Raw genomic sequence first — 18,333 nt, 5'->3', positions numbered from 1 at the left:
TGCCTTTGACTGCTGGTAGTATGATAACGTTCTTATCATTTCTTAGTGATTTTAGTGTTTCCCTCTCCTTGGTGTTGAGGTTATGTGTTTGTCTTTTCCTTATTATCATGGGTACACAGTTTGTCTCACTGTTTGTTGTGTCTCTTCTGTCAGTCCATTGTTCCTGAGTGTACATTCTAGTGCTGCTAGGAAGTCTGCTGTCTTGGCGTCCCTGTGGTTGTAGTTGTTTCTTAATTTATTTCTTTATTATGTGGTGTCCCAGAGTGGTTTGTATACGGGCCTCTATGTGACTGACTACCAATGTCACCTGATCTGGCTCATTACAGTCTGGAACCTGGGTAAGCTCAAACTTCCTGGAGATGATTGGGTGTCTCTGAAGTAGAGGGAGAGTTAGGTGAGGCAGAGGGCTGGCAGTTTTCTTCTTGGGGGGGATGAGCAAGGATTGTAGTTGGATGAAAATGTCGATTGAAAATGGAGTCGGAGGCTGCATCCAATTTTTAATTGAAGACTGGATAAGTGACTGCTGGAGGAGTGCAGAGGTAATTGCTGCTGTTTACACAGAAGATGGCTGAAATATAATATCAATATGGATGAGGAGGAAACAATCGAATAGTCATTGGACTACCAGGGGCTGGATCTTATCTTGTCATTCTTTTCCTTGCTCTGGTCTCAGTCTGCCAATGTTTCAAATCTAGCGTTCTCATCCTCTTCCTCAATTAGATTCACGAACATTTCTTAGATCTATGTTCTGTCTATTTCCTGTGTTCCTGTCGATTTTGGCCTCTTGTACATTTCTGATGTCTATCCTCATTGAGTGTCTGTGCTTCAGCTCTAAACTCTACCTTGCCCTTGTTCTAAAAAAGACATTTCTTGAGTCTGCGATTTGAACCAAAGCCTTTCCCATCCCTCTTGATCTCATCTTTTTAGTTCAATGATTTTGTTCCCATACTATTTCATTGCACTTTTTAAAAATATATCTTTCTTAAAAAAAAATCTGAAGTGCATGTGAAAATTTTCAGGTCTTCCTGAAATGGCAGATGGAGTTTAATCTAGATAAATGCTAAGTGCTGAATTTTGGAAGAGCACTTACACATTTAATGGTAAGGTGCAAGGGAGTGTTGCTGAACAAAGAGATCTTGGAGTGCAGGTTCATAGCTCCTTGAAAGTAGAGTCGCAGATAGATTGGATAGTGAAGAAAGCATTTGGTATGCTTTCCTTTATTGGTCAGAGCATTGAGTATAGGAGTTGGGAGGTCATATTGCGACTGTATGGGACATTGGTTAGGCTACTTTTGGAATATTGTGTGTGATTCTTCTCTCCTTCCTTTCGGAAGGCTGTTTTGAAACTTGAACATAAAACAATGCAGTGCAGAACAGGACCGTCAGCACTTGACGTTGCACCGAACTGTGAACTAATCTAAGCCTATCCCTCTACATTATCCCATCATCATCCTATGTGCAATCTCCCTAATGTGGCTGAGTTAACTACATTGGCAGGCAGGGCATTCCATGCCATTACCACTCTGAGTAAAGAACCTGCCTCTGACATCTGTCTTAAATCTATCACCCCTCAATTTGTAGCTATGCCCCCTCATACAAGTTGACGTCATCATCCTAGGAAAAAGACTTTCACTGTCTACCCTATCTAATCCTCTGATCATCTTGTATGTCTCTATCAAATCCCCTCTTAGCCTTCTTCTTTCCAATGAGAATAGACCCAAGTCTGTCAGCTTTTTCTCATAAGACCTTCTCTCCAGATCAGGCAACATCCTGGTAAATCTCCTCTGCACCTTTTCCAATGTTTCCACATCCTTCCTGTAATGGGGCGACCAGAATTGTACACAATATTCCAAGTGCGGTTGCACTAGCGTTTTATATAGTTGCAGCATGATATTGCGGCTCCGGAACTCAATCCTTCCACCAATAAAATCTAACACATCGTATGCCTTCTTAACAGCACTATCAACCTGGGTGGCCACTTTCAGGGATCTATGTACATGGACTCCAAGATCCCTCTGCACATCCACACTACCAAGAATCTTTCCATTGACCCAGTATTCTGCATTCCTGTTACTCTTCCCAAAATGAATCGCCTCACATCTAGCTGCATTGAACTACATTTGCCACCTCTCAGCCCAATTCTGCAGTTTATCCAAGTCCCCCTGCAACCTGCAATATTCTTCCATACTGTCCACTACTCCACTGACTCTAGTGTCATCTGCAAACTTACTAACCCATCCACCTATGCCTGCATCCAAGTCATTTACAAAAATGACCAACAGCAGTGGTTTCCAAAACAGATCCTTGTGGCACACCACTCATAACTGGACTCCAGGCTGAATATTTTCCATCAACCACCACTTGCTGCCTTCTTACAGAAAGTCAGTTTCTAATCCAAATGCTAAATCACCCTCAATTCCATGCCTCCGCAGTTTCTCCAACAGCCTATCATGTGGAACCTCATCAAAGGCTTTACTGAAGTCCATGTACACCACGTCAAATGCCCTACCCTGATCCACATGCTTGGTCATCTTCTCAAAAAATTCAATGAGACTTGTGAGAAATGACCTGCCCTTGACAAAACCATGTTGACTATCTGCAATCAAATAGTTGCTTGTTAGATGATTATAAATCTTATCTCTTATAATCCACTCCAAAACTTTTCCTACAACAGACATAAGACTCACTGGTCTATAATTACCTGGGTCATCTCTACTGGCCTTCTTGAACAAGGGCACAACATTTGCAATCTTCAAGTCTCTGTTACTAAACTTGTAGACAATGATGATTCAAAGATCAAAGCCAAAGGCTCCAACACCTCCTCCCTATATTCCCAGAAAATCCTCGGATAAATCCCATCCTGCCCAGGGAACCTACTTTCACTTCTTCTAGAATTGATAACAACTCTTCCTTACTCATTTCAATCCTTTCTAGTCTAATATCTCGTATCTCATTCTTCTCCTCGACAATATTCTCCTTTTCCTGAGTGAAACCAACGAGAAAATTGGTTTAGCACTTCTTCGATCTCCGCAGGGTCCACACACAACTTCCCACTTCTGTCTTTGACTGGCCCTATTCCTACCCTAGTCATCCTTTTATTCCTCACATCCAATAGAAAGCTTTAGGGTTCTTCTTTATTCTACCTGCTCATGTCCTCTCTTTGCTTTTCTTAACTCTCTCTTTAAATCCTTCTGAGCTAGTCTGTAACTCTCCATCGCCTCACCTGAAAAATCTTGTCTCATCGTCACATAGGCCTCCTTCTTCCGCTTAATAAGAGGTGCAATGGTTCCCTTACCTTATCACTTCATCCCTGTTTGACAGGATCATACCTATCAAGGACACGCAATATCTATTCCATAAACTTGAAAGGGTTCAGAAAAGATTTACAAGGAGTTTGCTGGGGTTGGAAGGTTTGAGCTGTCGTGAGAGGCTGAATAGGCTGGGGCTGGTTTCCCTGGAGTGTTGGAGGTTGAGGAGTGACCTTATAGAGGTTTATAAAATCATGAGGGGCATGGATAGGTACTCAGGGGGATGGTCTCAACTGGAACCTTGGATTCATGTGACACTACAGGTGACCCAACTGCACTACACACAGAAACACAGACAGACATACACACACACCTACAGACCCATAGACTCATGCAGACCTTCTCTCATACACAAGCTCTCTCTCATACACTCTCACACTCACACATGCACCCTCTCACAGACTTATACCCCTTTACATTCACACCCAGATACACATACACACACACTCTCTCAGACACTCATATCCTCCTGTGCGCGCACACGCACACACACACACGTAAGTTTGTGGGGTGAATTTGTACTTACAGAATTGCATTTTATTTTGCTCAAAAACTGCGTGAATCCATGTAAGATTCTTTAAATCCCTTTTTTAGATTAGAATCAGTCTGAACATTGGGAAATAGACAGCCTCACACAGGGCACCTTACACCTTCAAAGCATTATCTGGGCCAACATGCCACCTATTGTCAAAGTTCACTTGAGAATGTAACATTAAGAAAGTTATGGGATTTACATAAGAAAGAACTGAAACCAACATGCCCATTATAAAAGATGACAGACTTAACAAACAGTCCAGGTCTTTTTCAATATATAATTTGCTACATCACACTGTAAACTTCTGCTATAAATTTTGTGTCCTACGATCTTATACTCTACAACCACCTGATGAAGGAGCAGTGCTCCGAAAGCTAGTGCTTCCAAATAAACCTGTTGGATTATAACCTGGTGTTGGGTGATTTTTAACTATGGATAGGATAAATAGACAAAGTATTTTCCCTGGGATGGGGGAGTGCAGAACTAGAGGGCATAGGTTTAGGATGAGAGGGGAAAGATATAAAAGAGACCTATGGAGCAACATTTCACGCAGACAGTGGTGCGTATATGGAATGAGCTGCCAGAGGAAGTGGTGGAGGCTTATACAATTGCAGCATTTAAAAGGCATCTGGATGGATATAGGAATAGGAATGGTTTAGAGAGATATGGGCCAAATGCTGTCAAATGGTTGGCATGGATGAGTTGAACCAAAGGGTCTGTTTCCTTGCTGTTTATCTCTTGACTCTATTTGGACATTGCATTCGGTACATTCCTTTTAGCCTTGCTGCAATTACAATGACTGTTGAAGGAAAGAAATTGTTCTCAGCAAGCCCAGCAACCTCCAGAAAATACCATACAGTATCCAAAGGAAGAAACAGCAGGTGAAGATCCTACCAGGAAGCAGAAGAAAATGCTCTGACCTCACATATACAGACCTCACTGTCATTTGTACAGCTCACAGAAACATAGTGGAGGCAGAGATGGAGAATGTCCCAGGTGATTATCATAGAACTATATCATCTGCTGGAGCAGGGCTTGTGCTACGAAGCAGTAGGCGGCCATCCCAACCCTGTGACTGTCAAGATTACAGCTGCCTTGAACTTTAGTGTCTGCAGCTTGATTCAGGGAGCAACTGGGAGCTGTGTGGCAACTCCCAACCCTTGATTCACACATGTGCCCAGTATGTCACTAATGCTTTTACCGTGGTGAGGAGAGTCAAAGCAACTTGGGCACTGGGATTCCGCTCAATCGTTGGCTACCTCAGGGAAGGTCGCCATACCCTGCACCCAGATTGCTTTGAGAGCATCCTATCACCAACTCTGAAAGGTCATCAACAGAAAAACTGTTCCACTCAACAATGAACAACCTATCTGTGACTATTTTAGAGATGTGTGATGTCCAAGAGCTGCCATGATGCATACATATTGGATAACTCATTGATTCCTCCCCACTTCAAAGGTCCTCATCCATGCAAGGATTGAGAGATCAGGAAGACCTTCTCCATACATGGCTGTTGAAACTTTTCTAAAACCCCCAGACAGCTGCAGAACTAAAGCATAACACTGTCAATGCTTTCAGCAGGTCATAAGTACAGCAGATCATAGGCCTCCTCAACATGAGATTTCAATGCCAAGGCCTCTCTCATGAGGCCTTGCCGTATTGCACAGAAAAGGTGCGCCATATTATTGTTGCCTGTTGTGCCCTTCACAAGTGGAATGTCAGGGGTACAGAGGAAATGAGGATTAATAGCAATGTTCTGACAAAGAAGATGAGGATGAGCATGAAGACATTGCCTGGGAGGGACATCAAAGACAGCAAGATGGAGCAATGCATCTTCAGGCACAAGAAGCCAGAGGGAACGAACGTATTTGGAACCTGCATTCAGGATGAATGAGATAGGTTGGACCTTCTTTCATTGCATAACTTTTGATTGGTTTCATGGCAAGCAGCACCCCTTTAGTGCAAAGATTACGGTTATTTTGGTCGTCCTTAATCTTTTCTGTTGCTGAAATTGATCCCACTTTCACATAGCTCTGACTGTTCAAAAGAACGCAGTGGGGAGTGAGAAAGAGCAATAACATTGCATGGTGCGAAGGTCAGCATGAGTGTTTGCAGTGATATCCCTCATGATAGGCAGCAGGTTGAGGACAAAGCTGAGGCACCTCCTTTTGAAACTTCCATCATGAGTTAGCCTTCAATATATCAGTGCTCGCACAGACTGAAAAATTGACCCAAAAATGCTTCAGCATCCTGTAGAACAGTGTTTAACCTCAAGAGATAGCCTTTTGTGCGGTTGGTGACAGAACACCACTGAGCTAAGAGGGAGAGTAGAGAGATGACCTTATCTCTCAACAATGCCAATGTATGCTGCCTTGAAAATCTGAAAGGTAAAAAGAAACCTTGCCTCCAGCGACGTGTGGAATCATAGTGATTCCATCTTCTCACCTTTTATAGGTGTAAGTATAGTTGATTTGTGTAGGGCAGGCACTAACACAATCTCTGCACATTGCTAGTCACCTCAGTTATGTCCATCTTGACTGCAGTGATTGACATCATGAATCAAGGATCTTTGACATCTGAGGCTATCTGTAGTCAACAGAGCTGATTTCCTATGACTACAGTGATGAAGGGGGGTTCATGCATATATCTACTGAGACATGGAGCGAACCAGACTTGGGTCTCTATGTAGTGGCCAGCCAGTCCATGGAAACAGCCAGATGCACCTGTCAGAGCCAGCACTGATAATGGTAGTGGATTCATCCATCCTTCAATCTAGTTTATGACTTGCTCTGACAAATCATTTTGCTGTTCTTGTGCCAACCTGTGAATTTTAACAAAGTCATTAATGGCCAAGACTACGGTATCATATTTTGCCTCGAGATGAGCAGGGGCATGGTCTCTGAAGTCTGAGTATTAGAGACCTGGGCTGTTTCTTCCTCAACTTGCTGTGGTGACAAATCTGTGATGTACTCACCAGAACATACTACTGAGCTTCATCTGGATAGAGAATCCGCTGAGGTTCTCCCAGGAGGGCTGGTTTGAGGGCATCCAATCAAACTATAATTGCTGTTGGTGTGGAAAATCTGAGCAATTCCCAAAATGGAACACAAAATTCAAAATATAGTCTTAGCAATGATTAATGCAATATTTCAGCTGATAACCAAAGTGGGCATGAGAAATGACTTTGTAAACACCAAGATGAAATTGATATGATAGTTTCAGGAAATGCTTCATAATTACATAAATCCATCATCGTTTATTAAAAGAACCTAATGAATTGTGCCATGTTTTCTTGCTGTTTAAATTCAAAAGCTTTAACACAATAATGAGTGATAATTGTGTTTTAAGATATTTTCAAACCAATTTTGGGGCATGGTAAAATTAAATATCAAAACAATTGTTGTAATGGCGAAGAAAGTGCTGCAATACAATCAACTTCATGGGTAAAAGCATATATATTCATAAGGAAAATGGCACAAGCATTTGTGGAGTTTCACACCATAGTAAGAACTAAGCAAATACGTGATTTTGTTCATGTTATAATCTTGCATCCTGTAGTTTGTTGTAAATTTAAAATACCATAATTTAAGCACCTTGCAAAACTATGAACATTTCTGGCTGAAATTATCAGGTTGTAAGCATTTTCTCACATTTCCAGTAATGATTTAATTTTCCTAGGGAACCATCCAGGCATTGCTCTTTGATGAGAAATTACAATTAGAATCCTTTTTTTTAAGCAATTTTCTCTTTTGTGTTACTGATGTTTTTCTAATGATAATTTTAGAATTCCATGCTATTCTGACATACAGTGAGGTTAACACATCGTGAAGTAATATAGGGCTATACTTACTTTTATAGAGTCGAGGAGTCATACAGCATGGAAACAGACTCATCGGTCCAACTCGTCCATGCTGACCAGGTTTCCCAAACTAAACTAGTCCCATTTGCCGATATTTAGCCCATATCTTTCTAAACCTTTCCTATTCATGTACTTGTCCAAATGTCTCTTAAATGTTGTAAATGTACCTGCATCTACCATTTCCTCAGGCAATTCATCCAACATACGAACTACCCTCTGTGTGATAAAGTTGTCCCTTAGGTCCCTTTCAAATCTTTCTCCTCTCACCTTAAAATTATGTTCTCTAGTTTTGAAATTCCCAACCCTAGAGAAAGGATTTTGGCTTTTCATCTTATCTATGCCCCTCATGATTTTATTAGCCTTCAGTCTCCTATGCTCCAATGAAGGAAGTTCCAGCCCATCCAGCCACTCGCAATAATTCAAACTCTTCAATCTAGGTAACAACTTTATAAATCTTACCTATATAATAATATCCTTGCTATAGCAGGGTGACCAAAACTACCTACTTACTATTCTTCAGTTAGTAAACTTATGTTCATGATGTTACAAAATGGTATCTCCAAAAAATTGATGGGTTCATGCACATTTTATTGAATAGTAAAAAAAGTGTTTTTGAGTTTCCAGAGGGCATGCTCACAATGTCAGTGTTTCAAATAACAAGTTAAATATGAAGCCTCAGTTCCAGATGAGAAAATTACAAGAGGAATTACAAGATCATATCCATGAAAATCTTCAAAAAGTTTTCACGCTTTGACAAAACAAGAGTCAACAAAGAGTGGAAGTAAATGGATGGTATGCTTAATTTAGCTTTTAGTGAGGCACCACACTGTGCCTTAATTAATTTAATAGTTTTGATACCCATGCTATCATGCATTGGCAGCCAAACATGTTGCTTTGGACTAATCAACGTTTCACTGAATATGCTCATTCGTGCTATCAGCCACTCCTTTACATATAGAGAAATTAAAAAATACAAATAATTTTTAACTGTCAAATTAACTGCAATGTTTGTACATCAATTGCGATAACTCAAAAGCTTTACCAATTCTGCAGAGAGAAAGCAAGTAAGAATACAACACAGCCAGATTTTTTTTTAAACACCGCAAACATATAGCTCCACATATTGTTAAGAAACTTAACCACATGCATAGTTGCATTCTATAGATGCTGTACAAATCCTAATTCTGGCACTATAGTGGTGCACGTTAAATACTTTACAAAAAATACTGTGCCATTTGTAACTGTTCATTACAGGCAAGTGACAAGCAAAACCTAGTTATTTTATGTCAGAACTTAGCAACAAAAAGATAAATACCAGTAAATTGGATTCCAGTTACAAGCAACATGATCGGATAGTAGGTTACCATCAAACAGACCTGATAGCATCCAAATACGCAGAAATTGGACAGGGGTCTTTATACAAAACAGAATTATCTGGTATTTGGCATTTAAAACATTTTGCAACTTCAAATTTGTTTTTCTAAGACTTACATAATTGCAGAATTTCAATACTAGTAGCAAAATCTTTATTTTAAATTAAGTTATATTAATCATATAACTATATTTATGCATGAAACATTTTTACTTTTAACAGTTTTGAAATGTTTGGTGCTACTCTGAAATGCACCACTGGATGTATCAATGTGAAACAATTTACTCAAGTTTACAAGAGACCTTTGTAAATGTCTACTCTTGTTTTCATTAGGGAAAACAAGTAAACAACTGAACAGCCTCAGATCAGGCTTTAATACATAACCTGCATTTATTCTCACCTTGTCTATAAGCACTGATGGCAGTCCCTCTAAACAAGATGGCCAAGGTTTCCAGCTTTCTATCACTAATTTTCTGTGTGGAAATTATGGGATTTGTGTTTTCTTTTATAAATTTATTCAAACTGGTTGCTTCTCAACGAGCAATACACTGTCTTGGATATGAGAGGCTGGAACAACAAACAGTTGACATAGTACAACTGCAGAACTGTTGAAGTCTTATAAGCAAGTCACTGGATGTTGCTGTTGTCATCTGTTCCATTAGACTCTGATGTATTCATTTTCCCAGTTGAATGAAGACTGCCAGAATTGGATACTGCATCTCTTCGAGGAGGCATCCTCTCATTGATACGGTCCAGGCCTTTTGCTTCTTCAAAACTACTGATTTTATGCTGAGGTGTAAATCCTCGAATAGCTAGAATTGGATTATTGTTTTGTGGTTGTTGAGAAGTGAAAAAGAAGAGAAAAATGCAATTAACCACAGATTATAATGTTTCAAGCATATATTTGTTAAAAAAAAAAGAAGTCTTGTCTGATCAGCATTTAGTTTCACTTCCTAAAGCAAATTTGCGATTGAACTTCTGCAGAGGGTTGGTTCTATAAATAGCTGTAAGAAGACAATTTCCCTGTGGTTTTTGCAGATTCGGACATTGCAGAGGACATTTACCACATTCTTTATTGAAATTTAGTGCAAAATGATTTGGAGTTTTAATTGAAAATTTTTGTTTTGTAACTCAACAACAGTTGCCTTAGTTTGTAAAGCTTGATTAATTGATTAATACCATATTTGCTTATTGAATTTCTGTTACTAAATACCATCAGCTGAAGACTTTTCCTGAAACAGATTTTGTTTTCAACAATCTGACATTTTTTATGCATGAATGCTAGTAAGAGCTATAAAACGTGTTACTCTTTTCCATGTGAAACTATAACATGAAAAGCTGACAGAAATTACAACTAACTATTGAAGTAGAAGTCATTGCTGCATATCTCAGTAACTTAGTAATGTTTTCTTAGCAATTAGATGTAGACAAAAGGCCTATATATGAAAGAAATGACAATACACTTCGGCTGCCCTGAGAATTTTCAGTTTAAGAATGGAAATTCAGAACAAATATTATTTAGGATATTGTAAAACAAAGAAAAATCTCTCCATGGGGACAGGCAAAGGTTAATGTCATAAAACATGGAAATTTACAATAATCTTCAAAAGGAAATTAAAATCAAAATCAAAAGCAAACTCTTGCAACCTGCAAGGGTTTGAGGAGCACTTGCTGTTCCTTTGTACAACAAACATCACCAGTCACCAGACAGCCACTTAGTCAACAGTTGTTTTTGCTCTTGTGTATTTGAAACTTATGCTTAAAGAAAAACAAACTACTACCTGTACAAATTGGTCAGCTGTATTTCTCAGCGATATACTGTTAAATTTAGAAGTAAACAAGAACAAACTGTGCAACTGCAGCTAAATAATGGAAAGGATCAAGACACAAAAATGATGGTGTTTGTTAAAACTGCAGTGTATATCATGGTTATGGCATGTAGCTCACTTTCTACTTTCATAGGCGTAAATACGGCAAATTGAAAACATTTCACTATCCTACATTTTCAATAGGAGATTAGTTATACGATAAATAATTGGCAAGTGGCAAATACATCAACATTTCTTTCACATTGTGAGCTTGGTTCTCTCACATTAAGAAGCCTATTTACGCCCATGGCTCTTGAACCTGAAGAATGTATGTAAAACAAAATAACAGCACTAAAGTCTATCACAACAAATACAGTGAACAAATGCCCCATATTACCTTCATGGGTTTCAACACCCTCAATGGCCTCAATAGCCTCAACAGTAGCTGAAGAGAAGAGAAGGGTTGCATGCAAAATGAATGAGAAAATTGAGTGGGTTTTCAGTGTAATAAATATTCAACATGTTGAAAACAGGAAGCCCCATGGAGCACAGTGTGGGAGTGGCAGTTGCATATACAGTACACTTGAAAGAAAGCATTAGCATAGTTTCAACAAAAATATAGCCAATTTTTCTGCATATAAAGAGATATGGAAAAATTAATGGGCAGATTAAATGACATGAAAATTTAATTTATTATCACAAAATGGATCATTTCAGAATTAAATGGTATTATGAAACAATATTATAAAATGATCTTTAGGCAATTCGTAGAGCAGAAGAGATGGCTGACTATAGCTACAAAATACAAAGTTTGTTTGCATGTTTTGAATATATATACTGTAAAACCAGACATTATTCAGAATTAATACTTGTGTTTTCTGGTGATTAAACAGATGTACACATAGTAATTGTGTTAGTTTTGTCTGATACATGTACACATACATTTTTTTGAGAAAACACCTGTGGTTTTCTTGTGAAATGTTTGTAACTCATTCTTCTCATGGATGAGTAATATTGGAAATTAATGTTTGAAGAATTAACACCAATTCTTTTCTTTTGACATCCTTATAAATTCTCCATATTCTGTAGAGTTACTATCAATAAGTGAACATATGCTATTTATTTTAAATGCAATCATGCATCATATCAATTAGAAGCTCTGCTGCACAACATTAATTTAATCACACTACGTGACAGCTGAAACTGTCTATCTTGACCTGCAATTACATCAGACCATTTAAAAGAACATCATATTGCATGATTTTTAAAAAAGTATTACAAGTGCAACATTAATAGAATATTCTGTCCTTATCATGTTCTTAGTTATATGGAAAAATATAACTGCAGTTAGAAAATAGCTTCCAGCATAATGTGCATGAGAAGCACTGTTGCAGCACCACTGTATTTGCTCTTGGTATTCATTGATCGCCACCACATTTTAGTAATAAGTTAAATTGTGAACTGTGAGGAGTATAGGGATTTTTATTTTTTTTAGTAACTATTTTTATTAATTACAAATCTTGACTTGCAATTCGATGGAGTCATCATGAAGGGAAAGAAAAATATAGCAGCCTTTATACTGGAGAATAGTCCAAAGTGCATCTCGATCATAATAAAAGCTGCAATTCGCTAATCAAAATGGTAAGATACAAGAATACCTCTATTAATACATTGTGAAGTGCTAGTTTTGTTTGAAAATATTTATAACACCATATATACAGAATTTAGTTCCTTACTTGTAGACAGAGTTTTTCAGTGTCTTCTCATAATCAAATGAAATCTTGTCATCCTTAAAAAAACTGACAAAGGCTACAAAAGTTATGGAATTTCCATTAAAATGTCTAAACACGTGATTCAGGTGACGAGGAGTCAAAAGTTGCTGAATAGATTTTAGTAAATCAATTTTCAGAAATTGAAACCTGTGATCCAACGATCTTTAAATCAGCTGAGTTTTGTGATCAGTATTTTGTTTTTTAAATATGTAGATTATAAATTGGGTTAAAAAACTTTATGCCATACCTAAATTCTTTCTCAAAATTGATTATTGAATGATATACAAAATATGAAGCTCACTGTGCAGTACTATAGCTATGTTTTCTATTTACAATATTAGATAACATTGCATTCACCAACTTAATCACTCTTCAGCTTATTAATGCAAAAAAGCTAATGATAGAGAACATTTATGTAAAACTTTAATTTAGCCATCAATATTTCTGCCATTATTTACTACACAAGTACTAATTGTTACATAAAATATATATTTTTTTTCTGAAATAATTGTTAGAAACTGTGGGCTGAATGTTTGCATTTCTATCAGCAGGTTGCACACCTGCAGCGGTGGGGACTGAGTGCTTCGGGACTGAGTGCTTAAATCTGGGAATTTGCACAGTGAGGGAGAAGGTCTTTTATAAAATATAAGAGACGTGGAGTGGTAGCCGAAGATAGTTGACCTAAGAGCTAAAGTCCAGAGGCATTAAGTAGTGTGCAGATAGATATTTGAAGGGTTTGAGTGTGTTTTTTCTATTTAAACTGGGTTTCAAAAAGTATGGGGCTCGTAAATAAATACTAGATTACATTTACAGCATAACTAATTGTATAAAAGCAATAGATGGGCATTGAGTGGCATTTTAATCTTAAAAGCTAATTAGTCAAATACAAATTAAAATCAAGATGATGTGTTGCTGGTATAGCATGAGGGAACTGGTGGAATCCTGTGTGATTCACAGTAACTACATCTGTAGTCAGTGTCCGCAGTTCAAAGAACTTTGGCTCCCACTCTAAGTTGCTCTCCAGTGCTGAGTAGATGTCCCTCGCCCTGGTACTAGGCAGGCATTACAGTAATCTGAACTCAATGACAGTGTCAGTCCCGCTCACTACACTGTCCTTTACTACTTCATTTATTTACAATTTCATTTCTTCATACTCCCTCCTCTTAAGCGGCTTCCTGTAACTTAGTGTCATGGTCATCCTGTATGTATCATTTCATTTTTCCTCCTGCTGCACTGATCTCTGAGGTCTGTGTATTGCAGTGATCTCAGGAACTAAAATCAATGTATCTGTATATGCGAATGGTGTGTGAAGACCCTGCAATTGGCTACGTCATTGGTGATCACCCCTGTAGCCATGACTCACATCCAGACAAGCTGAAAATTACCTCAAACTCATGACATTTGCAAAGGCTGATGTTCCTGTCCTGTTTCTCCATACCTGCCTCACTCACAATCACTCTCCTGTCCTTGCACACTGACCAAACCAGACAATGCAAACCTAACAGGTGTGATTGCCTTCTGGTACAAAGAGTATTCATAACAGTTGAACTTTTTTTTTCCCTTCTGGACTGGTAATTCTGTCAGCCTGTATCATTGTAGTCCTTTTGACTGGGTCTCCTGATTCCGCCCCCACCTCACCCTCTGCCTCAGTCTGCTTGCCATTTTAAATGTTCAGAGCTTCTACAGTTAGCTGCTACTTTGCTCCAACCTAACAGGTGTGATTGCCTTCTGGTACAAAGAGTATTCATAACAGTTGAACTTTTTTTTTCCCTTCTGGACTGGTAATTCTGTCAGCCTGTATCATTGTAGTCCTTTTGACTGGGTCTCCTGATTCCGCCCCCATCTCACCCTCTGCCTCAGTCTGCTTGCCATCTTAAATGTTCAGAGCTTCTACAGTTAGCTGCTACTTTGCTCTTGCCAGATGTATCACAAATGAAACTCCAATGTTCCTAACATGGAGAAGATCTGCAAATGGACATGAACTAATGGGCCATGTACTGACCTGAATCAGCAGCTATTGCTGTGGCTGTTGTCTGTACCTGCTTTTCAAGAAATTAGAACATTTTCATCTTTAGAATGAGGAATGGGTAAATGGAGAGCTAGGACCCAGATACCTAGTTTGGATAGGAAAAGACTGGCTAATATAATTATTGCTTGGTAGCTCTTTGCCCAAACTTTCACCTTTTCACATTAAATTGTTTCACACTGTTAAACATGTTGCTGATGGTCAACCAGAGTGAAGTCTTAATGGGTTTCCCACCCCCATAACATTCTTGGAAGTTCAGAAAGAGAGCTCTTAATGATCAGCCTAATTAATGAGTTGTTTGTCTTCACTTCCCCATCTATCACCTACCATCATGCTCTTACATGGAAAATGATCAGAGTTAGGAAAGGAGGTGGCAGACTGGCACATACGTTCGAGTGCCAGATTTTTGTTTTTCTATTCTAACCCACAAGTACCACATTCTCTTTGCTGGTGTAACTGCTGTAACATTCACCTAGTTGTTAGATTAGACTTCCGTTATTGATAAATGTTGAGATCCTTTTGATTTGTGTAACAGCTGCAACTTCCCTTGGAAATAGAGAGAGCACTTCTTCCGGTTATTAACACTTGTACAACAATATTAAATGTCATTGCGTATCTATTGATGGTGTGGCTTCCCATTTTGAATCAGCTCAGGCTGTTTATGTGAATTATAACCTTTGAATAAGGTTGTGAAATTGAATATGCAAATTTAAAGTCAATTGTGATAATATGAGAATATTCAGGTTGATTGTTTTGGATGAAAATGAATAACTTTGTTGCAGTTAATTTATTGATGTTGGAATGTAATCATCTCTCCACCTGTACCTTACAATGACTGGTATGCTTTTATAGTTAAACTGAAAACACCATTGCTGATTATACTGTGAACTTTTAATCTACTGTTATATCTACGACAAGCCACATTTAATCAAAAAAATTTCAAAACCTATAATCATTTCATATATCTAAGTGTAAGTACCACCACAACATATTAGAAGCATATTTACATTATGTCAATGAGTAATTGTACAAACGCAAGTAAACTTAATGAAGTCTGAATTAGAAAAAAATGTCAATTGTAATATAGTAAAACCACAGATATTGAGGAATATAATAATTACTTTAATTCATATTAATGTTTGTGTATTTCCATCACTTGGCACAAGATGTTCTGATTTTACAGTATAATAATGAGTTACTCAATATTTGTATTTCAGTAATGTAAAACAATAATGAAATACAATGGTAATTTAAGTGAACACTGTGTCCCACCAGTTTCATTATTTTTGGTATTTCTGGCATCACATTTCCTTGATTAGTTGAGAACCTGGACAAGAAAACCACTGACTTGTCTGCATTCTGTCTTTCCAAGTATAGCTGACAGGTCTACAGCAGACTGCAGAAATGATTAGATGAGACCCTTCACATTGCATATTGTTACCATCTAGTTGTTCAGTCAAGAATGGACAAAACTAATCAGCTACAAACTTTGGCTTGGCACAGTGAGTGCCATCTTTTCTCCAAACCATCCCCCCAATGAACATTTCTAGTGCTAGGTTCATAGGCTCACATTCTTGTGATGGCATTAACATGCACACAGGGAGTGTCCAGAAGAAAGAAGTAGGTAGATCAAATTCCACAGTTGCCATTCCAAAACTCAATTCTTCAGATATATAAAAAATTTAATTTTTCACAGTTGAACCTGCATTCAAGAACACGAAAAATCTTCCACCATCTTCAGCCCACCTTCTATGCTATTGGAAAGAGGACTTTCAGGTGATTTGCTGATTGATTTCTATTCACTGTTATTGTAATTATAACAGTGTTTGACAGTTTCCAGAGTTGTGTAAAGTTGCTCAAGTCCACAGAAGTGCTGTGATGGATATTGAATGACTTTAGGAATTCTACACAAAACTCTCATTGGGCTACACCATCAAGGGAACACGCAAAGCGGAAACAAAGGGCAAGCTTCTAGAACAGGAGGCAAGGGAAGGGGGAAAGAAAAGGTCCTCTGGAAGCAGCTATATTTTCCTGGAAGCAATTCTCCAACCTCAGTTTCAGCAATAAACAATTTGTTCAATATTTCTGCTTCAGTCAGAATTTCCAATATGAAATTTGATACTTACTACAGCCATGACTGCAACTGCTGAGCATGTCCAGTGCAACATTGCCAATAGCAGTACGGCCAGAAACCTTTATGCATCAGATTCATTCCTACTTGGAATTTGTAACTATTTCCAGTTCACTTGTAACATGAGATTGAACACACAGATAATCTGAAAGTCATGAAGCAGAGATTCTTTATTCCACTAGCATCAGATTTTTACAAAGTTATGAAATGAAATTAAACAAGGAAAACAATATTTACATGGAATTAAACCACTGGTTGACATTCCGTTGAGGAATTCATTTGTCTATCCCTCTCCCCGTGATGCCTCATGCGACAAAGACACCCTTTCTTCTAGAGAACTCAACAGCTCAAGCTCTCTGTTTGGCACCCTCTGTCACCATTGTCACCTTCTGCTGGAGGCCGTTATAAATAATCCTGCTTTAGCCTTGTGTGACGTTCAGCTATCCATTTGGCCATTCTCTAGTCTGATTTTCAGGATAAACTGTGACAAGCAGGCTAAAATGACGTTTATTCTGTCTAGGGTCCTCTCAAATATTGAGCTCAAGATGAGCATATTGTTTAGAAACACAAGCAGGAACTGTAAATTAAGGCAGACAACAGTTTTATCTCTCAAATGCATGAAGGTAGCAGGGGAATGACAAAGCCCAGATGGTATTCTTGTATATTTCTAAAGACCCATGGTAACCATTCAGAATTCTGTCTTTTCAATATCTTGTTCCACGATGGGTAGCTGCTTATAACATTAGGCCAAATCTAGACTGCAGAAATACTTTGCATACTTGAGAACTTGCAAAGCTTTCTTAATCCTAGGTAAAGAGTAAGCAACCTTAGATATCTTTTCATAACATGCCTGGTAATCATCAGAGATCCTTAGTTTTCAGTTTTTCTTCCGGTCAAAGACTAAGGGGAGACATTGGACTTGATGAATCTTGGATGGCATCTCACTCCAAAGATGTCTGAAAGTAGTCCAAAGTTTCCTCCCTTTGAAGTGGATGACATCCTTAACAAAGGAATCCTTAAAGCAGAAGGGAGAAATCTGGCCGGTTTTGAAGAAGTTATCCTGGGCATGAAATGTTCACTTTGCTTCTCTCTTCACAGGTGCTGCCTGACTTGCTGAGTTTCTCCAACTGTTTGATTTTATTTTAGGTAAGGAATTGGTACTGGATGGTCATTTACATTCATAATTCTGTTCTTCAGCAGATCATAATACCCAATGTCAAATTTAGTTTTACTGAAAGTCATCCCATACTTGGTGACAGAAGCAATAAGTTACCTCCCCAGGGTCTTCTCAAACTCACTAACATCCATCTTTGAAATGAGATTAGAGAGATATTTCATGCAGTGAGTCCACTGTCCACTGTCCACAACAGTAAGGATACGTTTGGGTTTTCTTGATGAGTTGTAATTGTCACTGGAAATCTGCACCCACCTACAGGATTACAGAGTGCGAGCCCTGCTAGATGTAGCATTCCAACAAAGCCTGATGTTGACCATTTGCAGAGGGCTGGCATGAGCCTTCAAGA

The 18,333-nt window shown here is 38.4% G+C and overlaps 1 protein-coding gene across 7 annotated transcripts in view; it reads right to left on the bottom strand.

Annotated features, from left to right (window-relative positions):
- Window positions 1-8,268: 8,268 nt before the first annotated feature.
- Window positions 8,269-18,333, bottom strand: part of ppp3ca (protein phosphatase 3, catalytic subunit, alpha isozyme) — a 425,143-nt gene continuing 415,078 nt past the window's right edge. For 6 of the 7 annotated variants that reach the window (XM_043703681.1, XM_043703682.1, XM_043703684.1 and 3 more), the window contains 2 exons: window positions 11,279-11,326; window positions 8,269-9,885 (listed from right to left, as the gene is read on the bottom strand). In XM_043703681.1, coding sequence (XP_043559616.1) covers window positions 9,701-9,885; window positions 11,279-11,326 — 233 coding nt within the window. In that variant the 3' untranslated portion in view covers window positions 8,269-9,700. The remainder of the gene's footprint in view (window positions 9,886-11,278; window positions 11,327-18,333) is intronic. The other variant, XM_043703683.1, reaches the window with a different exon arrangement.

The sequence above is a fragment of the Chiloscyllium plagiosum genome, chromosome 14, assembly GCF_004010195.1.
Source record: "Chiloscyllium plagiosum isolate BGI_BamShark_2017 chromosome 14, ASM401019v2, whole genome shotgun sequence".
Lineage (NCBI taxonomy): Eukaryota > Metazoa > Chordata > Chondrichthyes > Orectolobiformes > Hemiscylliidae > Chiloscyllium > Chiloscyllium plagiosum.
Note: the sequence above shows the minus strand (reverse complement) of the source record. Positions and strands in the feature narration are given on the sequence as shown.